Source organism: Eulemur rufifrons, chromosome 2 (genome assembly GCF_041146395.1).
Source record: "Eulemur rufifrons isolate Redbay chromosome 2, OSU_ERuf_1, whole genome shotgun sequence".
NCBI lineage: Eukaryota > Metazoa > Chordata > Mammalia > Primates > Lemuridae > Eulemur > Eulemur rufifrons.
Window position 1 is genome coordinate 95,583,773 of NC_090984.1, and position 18,929 is coordinate 95,602,701.

At 35.7% G+C, this 18,929-nt stretch overlaps 1 protein-coding gene across 2 annotated transcripts in view; it reads left to right on the forward strand.

Annotated features, from left to right (window-relative positions):
- Positions 1-18,929, forward strand: part of RAD51B (RAD51 paralog B) — a 725,590-nt gene that overhangs the window by 16,966 nt on the left and 689,695 nt on the right. For both annotated transcript variants that reach the window (XM_069465070.1, XM_069465069.1), the window contains exons 5-7: positions 1,513-1,649; positions 17,029-17,148; positions 18,094-18,277. In XM_069465070.1, the coding sequence (XP_069321171.1) occupies positions 1,513-1,649; positions 17,029-17,148; positions 18,094-18,277 (441 nt within the window). The remainder of the gene's footprint in view (positions 1-1,512; positions 1,650-17,028; positions 17,149-18,093; positions 18,278-18,929) is intronic.

The following is an 18,929-nucleotide window of genomic DNA, read 5'->3' on the forward strand; positions in this document are numbered from 1 at the left end:
TAGTAAAATAGTTTGTATATAAAAACTATGCACATATTGGAGGATCATACTAAATTTTTTTTGTTTGGTTTCTTTGGTTGGTTGGAGTATGTGATCAAAGAAGTTTGGAGAACTCTTATTACTGATAACTCAGAATCTGGCTTGCTATTATTGATAGTAGTAATCATTTATTCTTAAAGTATAAATCATCATTTTAGAGATTATAAATCACATAGTTTCTAAAATGTGAGCATTTGTTTTTTAAGGTTGTGCCTTGATAATTGAAGTTTACTTTTGGTCTAAATTCTAAAACAGTGGTTCTCAAAGTATAGAGCAGCATAAGCATCACCTGGGAACTTACTAGAAATATAAATTCTTAGTCTGTATCCCAGACCTATGGAACCAGAAATGCTGTTTAACAAACTTACTAGGTGACTTTAATGCTCACTGAAGTTTGAGAACCACTGATCTAAATGACTTAGATTCATGGATCATCCCTTCTTATTTCTTCCTACTTCATAATGTATCTGAGATAGTTTATTTATGTCTATAGTATGTCTCAGTTTTAGCTTAGACAGTTTTTCATCTCAGTCTGAGATTTTCTTTTCTTCTCCCTTCCTCTTTTCCCTTCCTCGCATTGTGAAAAACCGTTCATTAGTGTTATTTTCACAAAAGGGATAGTGCCTTGGTTCTTAAAATTGGCTGCCATAGCTAATGTGACAAATAGCTTATATTTAAAGGGGATTTGTTTTAGCATTTTAAAATTAATTTTGTTAACTATTTCCAGTTAGACTTGAATATGCATGCGATTAATTTCCTATTCTTTCCTGTCTATACTCTCTTGATTTTGAATTTTGTAATCTCAAAATAGCTTTCTGTCAACTAAAATGTCAAAATATATATTTCAAAGTATGAATTACCTAGATTCAACAATTGTTGAATTTTGTTTTATTTTTTATTTCTCTTTCCACACACACAAATATACACACATTTTTTCTGAACCATTTGAAAGTAATTTGTATACATCAATACCCTTCACCCGTAGATACTTTACTATTTTTTAAAATACTTTATTCTTAAGACTAAAAATCAAAATAGCCCCTAATGGGACTAGTACAATGTTGTTTTGAAAGGCCAATTTATAACAAATGCTAAACCATTTATTAAAGACCTTTAAATATTTTCAAAGTCCTACTATAAATGTCTTAATGAGGAAAAGGTATAGAACTCCAAGTTGTGAATGTATAAGTGAATGAATCCTCCAGCCTTTCTCAACCAAAGTTTCTCTTCTGAACTACAAAATACAGAGGATGATTTGAGTGACTATTTTATCAATTCCTCCAAGGATAGTATATAATGAATACCAATCCAATGAATGAAGTTAATTCATTACTTACAATGGATGTCTTAGGGCTTTAGGATTTAATTCTTTCCCAGGAGCTCAGGTTAGTTGGACTGCATATGTGGCAATCTCTTAAAAGGATTTTGCTTTGACTGGTTTGGGATGTTTATACAAAAAACTTTTTTTTTTAGATTACAGGTCCACCAGGTTGTGGAAAAACTCAGTTTTGTATGATGATGACCGTTTTGGCTACATTACCCACCAACATGGGAGGATTAGAAGGAGCTGTCGTGTACATTGACACAGAATCAGCATTTAGTGCTGAAAGGTAGGAGATTTTATTATGTTCTCTTATGATGTTTTACTTTTGTAATTTTATTTATTTATTTATTTATTTTTTTGGCATTAAGAATTTATTGTTAATTTCTTAGGTGTAATAATGGTAGTGCAATTATGTATGAAAAGATCTGTATCTGTAAGAGACAAAATATAATCTCTAGGATTTGCTTTAAAATTATCTATAGGGGAGAGTGGTAGTTAGAAATGAAACGGATTAGTCCTTTGTTGATAACTGTTGAAGCTAGGTGGTGGGTACATAGGAGTTGTTAATTATGCTACTTTCATATGGTTCACAAATTACACATAAGTGAAAAAAACATACAGACGATAAGGGCAAGAAAACAGATCGATTTTAGCACATAGAGAGACTTGAGGCTATTTCATATAATCACCCACTCTACTGACTGGCACAGAGGAGGTGGTCAAAGTTCAATAAAATTAAATTAAATAAGCAAAAACAAAACAGAAGAGATAATCACTGTGAGCCCCCTTTTTGGTTAGGGTACTGATTCCACCCCTAGCTTCTTGCCCAACCATCCAGCTCTTACATACACACTGTCTTACACTTTTCCAACGAGTTTTTATTAGTAGTTAAGTCATGATTCAGGGTCCCCGAGGTGGGGGGAATCACCATGTACCCAAGTCTCCCTTTGCTACCCTGGGAGGAGGACAGAGGTTGGGTGCAGTTCAGATCTTCCCAGGAAACGTGCCTTCTGCCCGGCGGTCATCCCAAGCTGAGACCCAGGATACAGGGCAGAGGGACTTGTACACACGCTGGTACCATTCACACACAGAGACATCACCCCCTTTAGCGGTCATCGCCTTCTCGCAGCGGTGGAAGTCTAGGTAGTTCTGCCAGCAGTTCCTGGTCTGGTTCTGGTTGGGGAAACGGCTGTCAAAAGGGGCAGTCTTGTAGTTCTTGATTTTGGTCTTGATGTCTTCTGTCATGGTGCTGACTCCTACAGACACCCCTGATGCAGCTCGTAGAGCTACTTTTGTAATTTATATACAGCATGGAACATTTACAAATAGCTTATTAACATTTACCTTTTTTTTTTTTTTTTTTTTAAGAGCACAGAATGCTAGATACTGTTTTAAAGGAATTTTTCTTTTAAAACTGACACAGGAAAGCAGTTTCTTTCTTTCTCTTTTTAAAAAATTTCTTCACTTTTGAAGGAACTTTTTGTCTTTTCTATTTCTTTCTTATTGATATAAGTGGAAATCCTGGATAAGCTGTGTTTTGCAAAAAGTCAGGAAGAAAGAAGTTGAAAAAATAGCTAAGAATTTAAGTAGAAAATGGGGAAGAGGGAAAACTAATAGGAAAAATGGCAGCTAAGCTGCTTTGTGAGTATAGATGCTCTTCAACTTACAATGGGGCTACGTCCTGATAAACTCATTGTAAGTAAAAAATATCTTAGGTCAAAAATTCATTTAATACTGCCAATAAACCCATTGTAAAGTCGAAAAATTTTAAGTTGAACCACACAGGGACTGTGTGTAATTTCTAGTTAGAAGTAAAATATTAGTGAGTGGATACTGATAAGCAGGGGTGCTTATACATCTGAAGACAAAGTCAGTTCTGTCCTCAAGGTATAACATAGGTATAGTCCTTTAGGGCTTTCTCTTACTATGTCACTATGAATCAGATCTCTCCCTTATTTCTCTCTAAAGAGAGAAATCAAAGTATATTACCTGACCAGATAAATTTCAAATAGATTATTTTGCCTAGAGCTTATTGCTTACCTTGCTCTATATCTCTTGGTTATCTGTTCTTTCTGAGTATGTGCCACTGTCAACTCTTTGTGTTATATCTTTGTATCTTCAAAGCCAAACCAGTGACTGATACATATTAACTGCTCACAAAATGTTTCATAAGTAAATGAATTGGCAAGTGTTACTTCAGATGCTGAAATCCAGATACCATTTCTTAATAAAAGGAATGAGAGTTCCTTGGGGAAATGGCTGATTCTAATTCTGGAGTAGGAAATTTTTAACTTGAGTCTGAAACATATCAGATAGCAAGGAAGCAATTAAAGACTCTTCAGGGCGGTGTCCAAAAGACTCACAAGAGGCTCACACTGGCCAAAGATGAAACAAATCGAGCATCAATAAGAATAATAATGGCAGTGGATTAAAACATGAAATATTTTAAATCCATGAGTCTATAATTATAGTAATAGATGAAAGGGAATTAATTGATTTCCATTGAAGGATTCTGAAGAAGCAACTCATTATTTTGAAAATGTGTAAAAAAATAAAAAGTCAAGCATGTATTCTTTTTCTACATGAACTATATTACTGAGTAACAAATAGGTCTTTTTATAAATGTATTCCACTAATAAATGAAGAAGGAATGATAGAATATCACCAAGTTACAAACACTAACAATCTAATGGATTTAAGGATTGAACATCACAAAAAGACAACGAATCACTGGGGTACTTTGAGATGGAAGAACAATCAAATTTGAATGTGATCAAGTCTTCAGATCCAACTACCAGTTTACAACATATATAGAGAACACAACAAACTACCCTAGAGGGATGCAATCAGCAAAATCCAAACCGTGGAAAATAACAGAGCAACCCGGTTTCTTTAACAAATAAATTGTAAGATTAAACAAGAGTTGGAGGAGGAGACTTCGGATTGAAACAGATTTAAAAGACATTGATCAATTGCAATGTGATGAACTTATTTAGATCTTGACTTAAATAAATAGTAAAAAAAAAAAAAAAAAAAAACAACCACACAGAAGCATAAACATGTGAGACCACTGGAAATGTAAACATGGAAATATTAATATATTTGATACTGAAGCTGTTAAAAATAGTGGTTCAAATTGTCCAAGTGAAAAGTACTTTAAAATGCCAATGACTAGCCTTCAACTAACAAGCCAAATAGGTATTAAATAGCCAATTAGGTCATAAATAGCTAATGTATAAATAGCTCTTACAAAGGTCCTGGGGAATTTGGTTAAAGAATTCAAAAATTCTGTCAGATTATTCTGATAACAGCAGTTCAATTTACTGTAATTGGATTCCTGCTTTCTGTGTATCACATACAAAACTGAGTTTAGGATGTCTTCTAAAGGAATAGACTGTTGCATGATTCCACTTTTACTAGTATTAAAGTTCAGAGCAGGTTAAAAGTCATATCAGTGAATTGGGTGATATCAGCATAAATACAGTAATAGGTGACCTGTATTCTGGATTGTCCAAATTAATTTGTGGAGATTTTTGTTTCTTTGTCTTTGCATACAGCCTTATTCACTTTTTGGATCCTGCATATTTACTTACTTCTCCTTCATATCTTTTTCTGCCTATGTGCATATTAGTACTTTCATTATAGACAGGTTGGAAAATGAAGAGGTAAAATTTTAGCCCTTTTGTTGGAATATTTTTCATAATTCATAAGCTCTTATGAAAGTCATTTGAAAGTAGCAGTTGAAATTTATATTGCTTTTAGCTTTTTATTCCATTCTCCATAAGGCTTAAAAAGTGTGGTCATCTGGCTCCCACATGGAATGGATTTTGAGATTTGGTGATGGGGTCAGGTAGAATAAAAAATTCCAGGCCGGGCGCGGTGGCTCACGCCTGTAATCCTAGCACTCTGGGAGGCCGAGGCGGGTGGATTGCTCAAGGTCAGGAGTTCGAGACCAGCCTGAGCGAGACCCCGTCTCTACTAAAAATAGAAAGAAATTATATGGACAACTAAAAATCTATATAGAAAAAATTAGCCGGGCATAGTGGCGCATGCCTGTAGTCCCAGCTACTCAGGAGGCTGAGGCAGTAGGATCGCTTAAGCCGAGGAGTCTGAGGTTGCTGTGAGCTAGGCTGACGCCACGGCACTCACTCTAGCCTGGGCAACAAAGTGAGACTCTGCCTCAACAAAAAAAAAAAAAAAAAAAAAAAAAAAAAATTCCAGTGCTCTTTGGTATAGATGCCAGACTTGACATTCTTACACTACCTTTTAGAGTTTGTCATGGCGGGTCATAGATTGGAGCTGGCTCCATAATGTCTGATCACATTTCATATGTACTGTTGTTACAGGACTGCTTGATTCCTATTTGGAATTATCAGGGAAGGTTTGTCAATCAGGAAATCATTCTGCTGCAAGTAACTGAACACCCAAAATAAAAAGAGGCTTTATTTTTCTCACATAACAAGACCTGAATAGGTGGTTGCTGGCACTGGTTCAGCTGCTCAGTGATGACAGGGAGACCCAGGACTGGTACATTTTTATACATCGTGTCCAATCTGTACTCAGGTCAGTGGGAAGGAAAAAGGGCCAGCCATATATTTTATCAGGAAAGTATGCTCCTCCCATCTGCAGGTTTCCTTTTTGTCCCGTGCAATCCTGCAGACTTCTCATTGAGCCACCCCAATGTGTAAAGGAGGATGGGAAAGTGAGGGGAAAAGATCATCATTATGACAATCATGATGAGTTGTCTGGCTGGGGCTGGTTAATATGCTGCCTAAATAAAATTGGGGCTCTTATGGCAAGGAAGAAGTGGAAACAGTGTCTGCCACAGCTGGGATTGCTTCTGGACTTAGAAAAGAGGTAAAGCAGAGAAATTTGAGACTCAAAAAGGAATATATTTTAGTTCTGCATGTTATAGGATTGTCTTCACTTTGTGCTTACAAAGCAAGCTGTCTGATCAGCACAAAGGAGAAAGTATTTGAAGGATTAACATGAGGGAGGATTAGAGGATTCATATATAGAGAATTTAGGGGAAGTGATAAAAAGTGGAAAATAATTTCTTCTTATGAATATTTAGAAATCTTTTTATCAAGAAAGAGAGAAAACAGGACGAGTTAAGAAAAAACAAACAAACCCTTAAGTTTAAATGCATTAAGGAAAAAAGAAGAAAATCCTACAGATTATGTATTTAAAAGCACTTGGAAAGATTAGCTATATTTTTAAAAGCAATACTAACTAGTTTATTTTACACGTCTTTTAGAGGATAATAATCTAAAATGGTATGTTAATTATGCTTCTACATTATAGACTGTTTAATAGCTAATAGTATAGTCTGGTGCTATCCCCTGGGGTATTCAGAGACTGCCTTGGGGAGAGGGGAATGCCATGCAGGTGAAGTTCTGGATCCCTTTCTTCTGATTGATTCAGAAAAAGTCTGTTTATTTTTTTTATCTATTGGACTTCTGTTCAAGATCCGATGTAGTCTTAGATACCAATTGCTTACATATACCTTGAGAATGTGGATAAATAGATTAATCCAGTGAGTCATCCCCATATTCTAGTCTATGAAAATTTTGGCAACTGTGAGAATTACAGTATACCTGAATTAATGAATAATATGTTATCCCTGTTAGCGACAATTAGAAAAAGATGGAACTGTGGGTTAAGAATAAAAAAGAAAGGTAATATGGATAGTAAATAGTAATAGAGGTTTGGAAATAAAGCTTTGGGAGAAATAAAATAGATAAAGGAAAATAAAGGTGGGTCTTAGAACTGCAAATCGAAGGGGGTCAATAAGTGTGTGAGAAAAACTGAGGGATCTGGGAAAGTAAGAGATGGGAGCTAGGAACCTGGAAGGTGGGCACCTGGGGAGACAGGATATAGGACTGGCATTTAGGAGGTAAGTGTGGAAATTTCTGAGTTGTAGTGAAATCAGAAAAGCTTTGAAAACTGGGAAGAAAGAAGTCCAGCAGAGGAGGAAGAAGAGGATGATATTAATCAAATAACCACTAAAATGTAAAATTATAATTAAGTATACAAAGGAGAGGTACATGCGTTGGTACTGTGTGGAAACAATAGCTGAGCTTAGATCTGAAGGAGCTGCTGTATTTGGTGTGCATGTTACCTCTCGGTGCCAAGTGCCACACAGGTAGTGCTCTCTGATTCCTACCAACTACAGTCATGTGCTTCATAACAAAATTGCAGTCAACAACAGACCACGTATATGATGGTGGTCTTATAAAATTATAATACCATATTTTTACTGTACATTTTCTATATTTAGATATGCAAATATTTGCCACTATGTTACAATTGCCTATAGTATTCAGTACAGTAGCATGCTGTCCAGGGTTACCAGGGCATACTATATAGCCTCGATGTGTGGTAGGCTCTACCATCTAAGTTTGTGTAAGTTTTGTGTAAGTACACTCTATCATGTCTGCACAGTGATAAAATCACCTAACAATGCATTTCTCAGAATGTATCCCTGTCATTAATCAACACATGACTGTATTTAAAGTGTCACTCTTTCTGAATCAGTGTATAAAGATAGCGGCATGGCAGGTATTGGTAGTAGCCAGCTGTGATTTTGGCTAATTCTGAAGGCAGTACTAGTGTGGTCTTAAGACAAATGACCTATTTGCTAGTTGTTATAAATCTAGGGTCTTTGACCCAGAGAGAAACAATAGGGGAATAAATTCCCTCTTATCATTTTTCAAGATGGTTTCATGATTCTGGGTAGATTTTCCTCAATCCAGTTCCAGCTGCCTTATCATTTATGAATCTAGATGAATTAGTCAAGTGAAAGATCCTGAAAAGTTTCCAAGAATGAAAGTAGAAATTAGTCATAAGTACTTATTACTACAGCAAAACTTTGGAGTTTTCTGGAATCTGTAAGGAACCAGTAGATTCAGATTATTATATTTAGTAATACATATTGAATGAACGAACAAGAAGATAGTACATATGTACAAGAAGCTTTGAGAAGCCATAAACTTATATTTCAGCACATTTATGATACTATATTTCAACTAGGATTTTGGAAAACTTTATATTAAGCATATGTTTTATTTCAAGTTGGCATGTAGTTACTAATGAAAAATTTTATCTTTCCTTTTATACAAGAGCTGTGAAGTCACAAGAGGAGCTAATATTTTTGAACATTTTGCTTCTTAATTGACATACACCTTTTGATTCTGGAACCGATCAAGAATGAAGTCCATCTATTCATAAACGGTTAACTCTTTATAGAACAGGAATCTTTAAAATGCATTGTAGGTATCAGTTTCAAATTAAGGCATAGTAACCTGCAAGGTGAGATTTGATGGGGAAAGAACAACTAAAATGTGGCCTGAAATTTCTTCTAAAAAAGGAGCACTTCCAACCCTTTTCTGAGGATTTCTACCATAGTAAATTCTTTGTAGGATTTATAGCTAGCATTATCTGTCTGTCAGGAAGGAATGGCTGTGGGCAATGGGACATTGAGAGTAGATGTAGGGTTATTGAATACAGGGAGGTTATATTGGATGATAGAGAAGGGGATGTTGGGAAATTGGCAGTGTTTTATCTTAGGACATCTTCACTTACAATTGATATGCAAATGATTCATCTATAGAGGAGGAGATTTTAGAAATAAAGCTTTTAATAGGTTTTCAGGGCTATTATTTTGGGGTTTTATGGGCCAGGAATATAAAAGTAGCTTTTGACAGCATGGCCCTTTAGAATGAACTACATCCATTTTGTAAATTAGCAGTTTTCAGTTGGAGGAGGAAGGCAGGCAATTTTTCCCCCAGCAGGTGCTTTGGAAATTCGTAGGGGGTGTGTGTGTAAGAATAAGTGGTTTTCACAATAATAAACAAGCGGGGTCCAGGGATGCTAGACATCCTGTAATGTGTGGGTTGTTGAGACTGATAGGATTGAGAGCCACTGCTATAAGTAACATTTTATTAATTAGAACATATTCAGCATGATATAATTGACATTCATCTTACTTGATTCATATAACAGCACTGTAAAGTAAGCAGGGTGTACATTCTGATCTTCATTTTAGAAATAAAGAAAATAGGACTCAGAAATTATGTGATTTGCCCGAGATCTGATAGCTAGTAAGTAAGCTGAGAGGTGAACTCACATCTTCTTTCCACTGAACTATGGTTGGAAAAAATGATTAACTATTAGGAAAGGTCCAAGCAGTGTTTTCATTCACTCATTCAACAATGTATGTTAGACATCTGGGCATTCTATCTGTGAATCCATCTTTACGCTCTTTTCCAGTGGGCTTCTAGTCTTTTTATTCTTGATTTACATTAGTTCTTTGTATGTCTTCTAGATGTTAATTTTTTGTCAGTTTTACCCATTGCAAATATCTTTTCCTGCTCTGTTATCTGTCATCTTTATCTATGGTGTCCTTTGTTAAACAGAAATTTGTAATTTTGAAGTTGTTGCCTTGTGATTTTGCTTTTTGGTTTAAGAAGTTTTCCCCCACCATTAGGTATCAAAGATATGGTCCTAGAGTTTTTTCCTAGTATATTTGTAGTTTTACCTTTCATATTTATATCTTTAATCTATCATATACCCACTAAGGATGCACTTATTTTAAATTTTGATATTCCACCAGAAATATTGTACACAATTATATTTCCAGTCAACAGTGTTCTGAGAACCTTTATCAATACTGTTTTCAGTTTCTTTAATTTTTGTCATACTTAGGGGAAAAAAGTGGCATCTCATTGTGGACTGCCATCTTTTCATATATTCATTGCCCATTGATATTTCTTTGGCAAATTACCTAGAAATACATTTTCCCAATTTTTCTTTTTTTTCTCATTGATTTATAGAAATACTTTGTGTGTTATTGCTATACATGTCTATCTGATTTTTCTCCTAGTCATTTATCTTTTAACTTTGGTTATGCTATCTTTTGTTATCTATGATTCAGGGCCCTTAAACGCTTCAGTTTAGGTGGATTATATTGATTGATATTTACCACATTAGAAATTTAATCTGGGAAACTTAAAAAATATTTAACTATTAAGATTCATTAAAAATACAATAAGTCCATTACATGTTAACATATATCAAGCAAGGCTATATCAGAGAAGTAGAACCAGTAGATATATATTAAGAGACTAATTGCAAAGAATTAGTTTATGTGGTTGTGGGGGCTGTCTGAAATCCATAAGGCAGGCTGTCAGGAAGGACAGGCTAGAACTTTCACGCAGGGGCTGAAACTGTATTCCACAGGTAGAATTTATTCTTTTTCAAGGAAGGCTCAGTTCTGCTCTTAATGCCTTTCAAGTGATTAAGTCAGGCCCACCCAGATTATGTAGGCTAATCTCTTTTACTTAAAGTCAACTGTTTATGGACATTAATGACATCTGCAAAATTCTTTCACAGCAATGCATAGATTAGTGTTTGAATAACAGGAGACTATAGCCTAGCCAAGTTGACACATGAAACTAACCATTATACATATTTTTTATGGAAAATAAATGTAAAAAATGAGAGAAAAGTGGCATTGTTTTACATTTTTGCAAATCTCTTTAATGAATGACTTAATAAAAGACAGCTGGATTCTGATATCTGCTTCTGTGGTTAATCTGTTGCAATATGTTGTTTTGGTTGAAATATATCAAGATCTTGCCTCACACAGATATGTAGATGGAAAATCAAAGAATATTTTAATAGTCTTTTCAGATAGTTATTGATATTCTTCTTTGGTACTACACTAAGATTTGAGTGACAGTTGCTTAGAGGTTAGTTGTAATATAGAATCTCAAGCCATATTGATGAATTTTTTGTACTGTTATATTAAAATTTATTGATGTATCTTGCACTTTTTTTCCCATCTTGTACTTTTAATGGATATTTACCCATGCATGATTTTGTAATATTATGCATTTGTCGTTTGGAAAATACTGGTTCACTGACTTATGGAGTTAGAAAATCTTGACACATTTCATTGATTGATTGATTGATTGAGACAGACTCTCACTCTGTTGCCCCGGCTAGAGTGCCATGGCGTCAGCCTAGCTCACAGCAACCTCAAACTCCTGGGCTCAAGGGATCCTCCTGCCTCAGCCTCCCGAGTAGCTGGGACTACAGGCATGTGCCACCATGCCCTGCTAATACTTCTATATATATTTTTAGCTGTCCATATAATTTGTTTCTATTTTTAGTAGAGACAGGGTCTTGCTCTTGCTCAGGCTGGTCTCGAACTCCTGAGCTCAAACAATCCGCCTGCCTCGGCCTCCCAGAGTGCTAGGATTATAGGCATGAGCCACCGTGCCGGCCACATTTCATTATTCTGTATCAAAAAATCTCATTCATTAGTATCCCCACTGATAACCAAAGTATTTTAAATATTGGGAATCAGTAAAGCTTCCAAATTCTGATTTTTCATTAAAACCTTGAATTTTATCATTTGCAAAAAATACCTTCACTTGTTTTTCTTGAAGTGTCAGACTTACTTTGTTTATTGTTGAGAAAATATCTGCCAAATACTCAAGTCTGCAAAACCATAATTTGTCATTCATTCTTTCAAGTAAAAATGGTCTTTCATGGAAAAAGTGACTTGTTTAGCTCACAACTGAAACAATTGTACAGTTGTTTTTCCTTGAGATGCCTGTTAGATTTCAGAATGTAGCAGAAGTACTTCTGTTTTGTCAAACAGAATATTAAAAAGATACCTGTGTTCCAATGAAACTTTATTCATAAAAACAGGCAATAGGCCTGGTTTGGCCCACGTTGCGTAGTTTGACAACCCCTGCTTTATTTACCTCTTTGAGCAAATTTACAAGATTAATAATAGCTGTTTTGAGGTCTTTACAATGCTATCATCTGTATAATCTTTGATTGTTCTTATTGATTGATTTTTCTCCTGGTTATGGAACGTTTCCCCCTCCTTTACATGTCTGGTAATTTTTTTATTGGATGTTAGACATTGTGAATTTTATTATATATTGTTGGGTGCTGGATTTTAACATATGTCTTTAAAGAATGTTAGATTTTGTTTTAAGGTACAGTTAAATACTAGTTTGATCCTTTTATTATTTATTTTTTTATTTTTTGGAGACAGAGTCTCACTCTGTCACCCCGGCTTGAGTGCAGTGGTGGCATCATATTAATAGCTCACTGCAACTCAAACTCCAGGGCTCAAGGGATCCTCCTGTATGAGCCTCCTGAATAGCTGGGACTACAAGTGTGGGCCACCGCACCTGGCTAATTTTTCTATTTTTAGTACAGACGAGGTCTCACTCTTGCTCAGGCTGGTCTCTAACTCCTGAGCTCAAGCAATCCTACTGCCTTGGCCTCCCAGAGTGCTAGGATTACAGGTGTGAGCCACTGTGCCCAGCCATTGAGGGTTACTTTTAAATTTTGTTATGGCAAATCCCAAGTACAGTCATTATTAATGCAGGGATATGTTGTGAGAAATGCATTGTTAGGCAGTTTTGTCATTGTGGATACATCGTAGAGTATACTTACAGAAACCTAGGTGGTATAGCCACTACACACTTAGGCTAAATGGTATAGCTTATTGCTCGTAGGCTACAAACCTGTACAGCATATAACTGTATTAAATACTATAGGCAATTGTAACAGAATGGTAAGTATTTGTGTGTCTAAACATAGGAAAAGTAGAGTAAAAATACATTATTATAATCTTATGGGACCACTGTTGTATATGCAGTGTGTTGTTGACTGAAACAGCATTATGTGGTACAAGACTGTAGTCTTTATTCTGAAACTAATTTAGCTCCACTACTAAGGTAAAACTCTTCTGAGAACTCTGACCAATGCCCGATGTATAATAAGGTCTCTTTACTCTTCACGCGTGTGAAAACACGAACTATTCCCACCCGTTTTTGAGCACTAAGAATTGTTCAGTCTGATATTTTCTGCTGGTTCTTTCCTCAACCTTGGGTAGTTTCCCTTCAGACATACACAGATTAGTTCTTGAGTGGACCTTTCTTTCTACAGATCTCCACAGTGGCCCCTCTGCACCTTCTTCCTCTCTGATACTCTGCCCCATAAATTCTGGCTACTTTGGCCTTCTCAGTCTCTGATCTGTATTTTCTCAACTCAGCTTGTCTACCAGGTTTCTGTTTGGTCTCCCTTTTTTCTGTTGCAGCTTGGGAACTGCCTCTGGCAGCAAGCTGGGGCGATCATAGGCTCACCTTATTTGTTTCCTTTCTCTCAAGGATCACAGTTTTGAGCTGTCTGTTGTTTAGTGTCTGAAAATTGTTGTTTCATAGATTTTGTCTGCTTTTCTAGGTTTTGACTGCAGTATAGTTCCTGTACCAGTTAATCCTTTGTGGACAGAAGTAGAAATCCCTTCTATGCATGCTCCTCAGGCTTTAATTCCCAGCCTATTCTGAAACTGATTTTTACATTTTTATCCAACCCAATAGCAGCATTTGAAATGGTTGATCACCCCATTCTTGAAAAAAATTCTTCACTTGGCTTCTTGGAACCATTTTCTCTTGATTTTACACGTACCTCCTTGGTTACTTCCTCTCAGTCTTTTTTGCTGGATCCTCCTCATCTTTGTAACTTCTAAGCTTTGGAGAATCCCAGAACTCAGTCCTGGGACCTTTTTCCTGCTATATCTGTATGCAGTCCCTGATGTCATCTAGTCCTATGATCTCTCAAATCTTCTATAGGCTGACAACTCCTGGGTTGATATCTGAGTTCTGAGCTTTCTCATGTGTTCCAGATTCATATCTATTTGCCTATTAATGTGGGTCATGGATGGACTTACATACCTGGATGTCTTTCATGATTCCCTCATGAAAAAAATAAAACATATAACATCAATAACTGAAACCTTGATCTGAATCTAGTCTTCTCTGCATCAATAAATGATAATCCCATTCTTCTAGGTGTTCATCCAATCAGTCAAGAAATCATTTCAGCTCCTCTTTTGAACTATATATTGGGTCCAGTAACTTGTAATCACTTGAGCTATTACTTCCCTAGGTCAGGTCACTACCAGCTCCTTTCTAGACTGCTGCACTAGCTGATCTCCTTCCTTCACTCTTGCTGTATCTATAGCTTCTTCTCCATTTGGCAGCTAGAGCAATCGTTTAAAAAAAGAAGTCAGATCATGTCAGTCCTGCTCTCCTAGGCTTCCCATTTTACTAAATAAAATCTAAATAAAGTAACACAAACCTAAATGTCCTATGTGATCTTGGCCTTAGCTAGCTCTCTGACTTTATTTCCTATTATTCTCCCTCTTGCTCCCTGTGTTCCAGCCACAGAAACCTCTTTGCTGTTCCTCAAACATATCAGGTATCTTCCTGCATCTGGACTTTTGCACTGGTTATAATTCCATATTCCCGTGTGCTATTCCACTGGATATCCACATGGTTCATTTTCTCATCCCTTTAAGCCTTTGCTCAAATGTCACCTTTTGTCAGACCACCCTACATAAAATAGCACTTGCCCCACCTGTCACATTCTATTCCCTTTTTCTGCTTTACTATTTTTTAGAGCACTTATTACCTGATAAATAATGTATATTTATGTGTTTGTCTTCCTTAGTAGAGTGTAAACTCCATGAGGGAAGGGTTTTCCTTTTATTTTGGGTAGTTTTGTTCATTGCCATATCCTTAGCACCCAGAATGGTGCCTGGCATATAGTTGGTCCTCAATAAATATTTGTTAAATGAATGAATCTTAAGTGCATCTTTTGAAAGGAATACTTTTTATAAAAAGATATCCACTAGATGGCATTGTTTTCAAGCTTTATGTAATTAATGTTTGGGAGCAAGAGATAGGCTCTTTTCTGTTTCTTACCCTAAACAAAGAAGATCTTTGTGATGGAGATTGTCACAAGAAGTTACTATGATTAATGTGAGGCATGTGGAATACTACATTTGTATTTGGTTTTTGATTTATATTTTTTCAGATGTTTCTAAAATAAAAAACATTTGGAGAAACTTAGAAAATTATAGCGTATTGGTGTGTAAGCAACTATTCCATACAGTTACTTAGCATGGTAACTGTGAACAAAGGTAGTTCATGTTTATTCACTGGCCACCACTCCTTCTGAGTGGCCCTTTTGGAATGAGAAAGCAGCAATAAGTTCCAGAGTCTTTCACCACTCAAGCCACCAGCTGAAATCCAGCCTAGTGCTGGAGGGCAGAAAATTGTGTCAGCTGTTCAGTTTTTGTTGCCAATGAGTTAGGTACTCTCAATAAGGTTCCTAATCAACTGGACATGCAAATTTTGAAAAACTTCTGTCTTTCTGGTAGATGTTGCCCTACCTATCCTATTAAAAATTGGTGAGTTCCAAGTGCTAGAGCTTTTTAGCTGACTTCTCTGACTAGCACTAAACTCAGCAAATAGTTGCCCTAATTAAAAAATCTACAGGCTTCCTCCAAACCCTCAGACTTTGCCTGTTCCGCCTGTGCCAGTGCCATCTCATTTCTTCCTGCTTCCTCGCTTACCTCATGTCCTTCTTCCATTTCCATCCCTGTCCTTTCTTATGCATTTTTCCTGGATGATCATTTGGCCCATTTTGTTTTCTTTACACCTCTTTTGGTCCTATTACTTGCTCCTGAAGTATTTTTTCCTCTTCCTGTTCAACCTAATTATGTTTTTTTCTTTTCAAATCTCTCAAAAATATATTTTAAAAAAGTTGTTGACTAGTTTTCTTTTATTTCTCTCTTCTCTTTCCCTGTTTTAGGTTTTCCCCTTTCATTTCTGATTATAGCATATGTAAGGGACTTATTTTGTTTATCTCTTTAAAGTTCCCAGCCTCTTCTCAGAACTCTTTAACTATTTAGAAATGAAAACACTGTTCTTTTGTGTTTTTTGAGTCTCTAAATGGAACATAAAATATGGGATGGTTTTGTGTTTACAGCCTCTCTTCCCAGTCCCTCTTGGATGGTTAAGTACTAGGGCTGGTAAAGAGTCATTTTAAATGGGAGACAGTTACAGTCGAAGAGTTATGTTTTTAACATTTTAACCAGAAATATTTGAAATTTCTTATAAGTTCTACATATCTTATAATGCTAACAATGATAGTTATCTCTGTTTCAACGTGTCACTCTCCTGTGCTTGGCCTACTCCATATGTTAGATTTGTGTTTAGAAAATCATTTTTTTGTTTACTAAGAAACTATTGGATAGCATTAATTTGTTCAGATAATTAACTTTCAGGTTACTAAGAAACTATTACATAGCACTTATTTGTATGAATTAAGTTTCAGTTGAGAAAGCATATTTTTCTGGGATGAGATGTGTAGACTTACTGATATCTGATTATTAGAATGATAATATGATATTTGTTTAAATATGCTTCTTTCATTCAAGAAAATGAAAGCATTTTTCTTATTTACTAAGCATATCTTATAGTTGTTAGTTAAAATGTCATTTATGAAAAACATATTTAATTCCAGAAAGATAAATCTCAAAGACATTGTTTCTTTGTCAAAATCAGATGAGATCCAAAACCCTTGCTGGTCTCATGCTCTGACTGCTAACCTGTGTTAGTGCTTAAAAAGGAGAGCTTACATTTTAAACCTACATATTAAGCCATTTTGCTTATACCTGCTCTATTGGTAAGGCTTATGAGTTTTCCAGGTAATTCATTAGAGGTTCAACAGTGTGGTTTTAAATATCATTGACTATTTTTGTTTGTGCTATTTCCCCCCACCCCCCACAGACTGGTTGAGATAGCAGAATCCCGTTTTCCCAGCTATTTTAATACTGAAGAAAAATTACTTTTGACAAGTAGTAAAGTTCATCTTTATCGGGAACTCAGCTGTGATGAAGTCCTACGAAGGTATGCTGTTTTAGATTTTGATATTTTATAATGGTTTGAATATTTATGTTTTGTTTTTCATGTTTTCAGTGCCTGAGTAAAAAAAAAAAAAATCCTTACATATTAGAATTATGGGAAACAACGATTTCAGTATTCTTCATTTGCTATAGCCTTTTGGATGAAGTCTTTCTTTAAAAATGAAAAAAATGTTAAATGAATAAAATGTTTTAGATTTAGTTAATGATTTAAGTGGTATATTAATTATCCATTAACAAATTGTCTCAAAGTTAAGCAACTTAAAACAGCAAACATGTTATCTCATATAGTTTCTGAGGGTTAAGTATTTGGGAGTGGCTTACCTGGGTGTTTTTGGCTCAAGGTGACCCAAGATGTTGTAGTCAAGCTGGTGGCCAGGACTGTAGTCATCTCAAGGCTTTCCTGGGGCTGGACTATCTGCTTCTAAACTCACTGAGGCAGTTTTTGGAAGGCCTCTTGCTGGGTATTGACAAGAGGCCTTTGTTCCTCTCCATAAATCACAACAGAACAACTTGCCTCCCCCAGAGTCATTGATCTGAGAGAGAGAGTGGGCAAGTGAAAGAGTATTCAAGATGGGAGCTATGGTGTGGGAGGTGTCTGCACAAGGATGTGAAATTCCAGGAGGTGGGAGTAAATGGGGGCCATTTGAGGACTGGCTACCACAAGTAGTTTTACTCTAAAATTGGAAACTTTAGCATTATCATGGTAGAACCAAGGATTCTGAATCTACTCAAAAACATTTTGCTTTGTTTCCAGAAGAGTGCAATATGTATAGAGGAGCTGAAAATAAATTATGTTTACTGAATTCTTGCAGTCATTACTGTAACTTAGGGAAGAACAATTTGTTGTTTTTAATTTGATTAACTTTTGCAGTACTCTATTTGTTATATCTTAGGTTCATTGACTATTTTATAAATTCTATTTTTGTAGGATTGAGTCTTTGGAGGAAGAAATTATTTCAAAAGGAGTTAAACTTGTGATTATTGACTCTGTTGCTTCTGTGGTCAGAAAGGAGTTTGATACACAACTTCAAGGCAATCTGAAAGAAAGAAACAAATTCTTGGCAAGAGAAGCATCCTCACTGAAGTATTTGGCTGAGGAATTTTCAATCCCAGTAAGTTTTTCTCTTTTTCTTTTTCCTTTCTTTTATATTAGATTCATTGACTTACAATATCAAGTAACAAAATTAGAGGAAAATGTAAAACAGTTGACTTTTTATAAGTATTACAGTTTAATTGCTGTAGCAAATATCACCATCATCTTAAATTAGTTCATCTGCTGAGATTATTTTATTCTTTTCATAATTTGTGTTTGGAGCAGATTTAAATGTTGTTTTAGAAAGTTCTTACAGTTACTCCTTTCCTTCCTTCTCCTAGTTTACTCTGTGTGTATGATTTATATGACATTTGTCACATTGTGATAAATATTACGTAGTAAAACTTTATGAAATTGCCTAGATCATGTAATCACAGCACATTGGAGACCAAGGCAGGAGGATTGCTTGAGGCCAGGAGTTTGAGACAGGCAGACCCCATCTCAAAAAAAAAAAACAAAAAAAATTAGCAGGGTGTGGTGGCACGTGCCTATAGTCCCAGCTACTTGTGAACCTTTGAGCCTGGTAGTTGGAGGTTGCAGTGAGTCGTGATTGTGCCACTGCACTTCAGTTTGTGTGATAGAATGAGACCCTGTTTCAAAAAATATATTTAAAAAAAATTGCCTAGGCCTTTCTCTATGCAATTTTATTTTATTTATTTATTTTTTGAGAC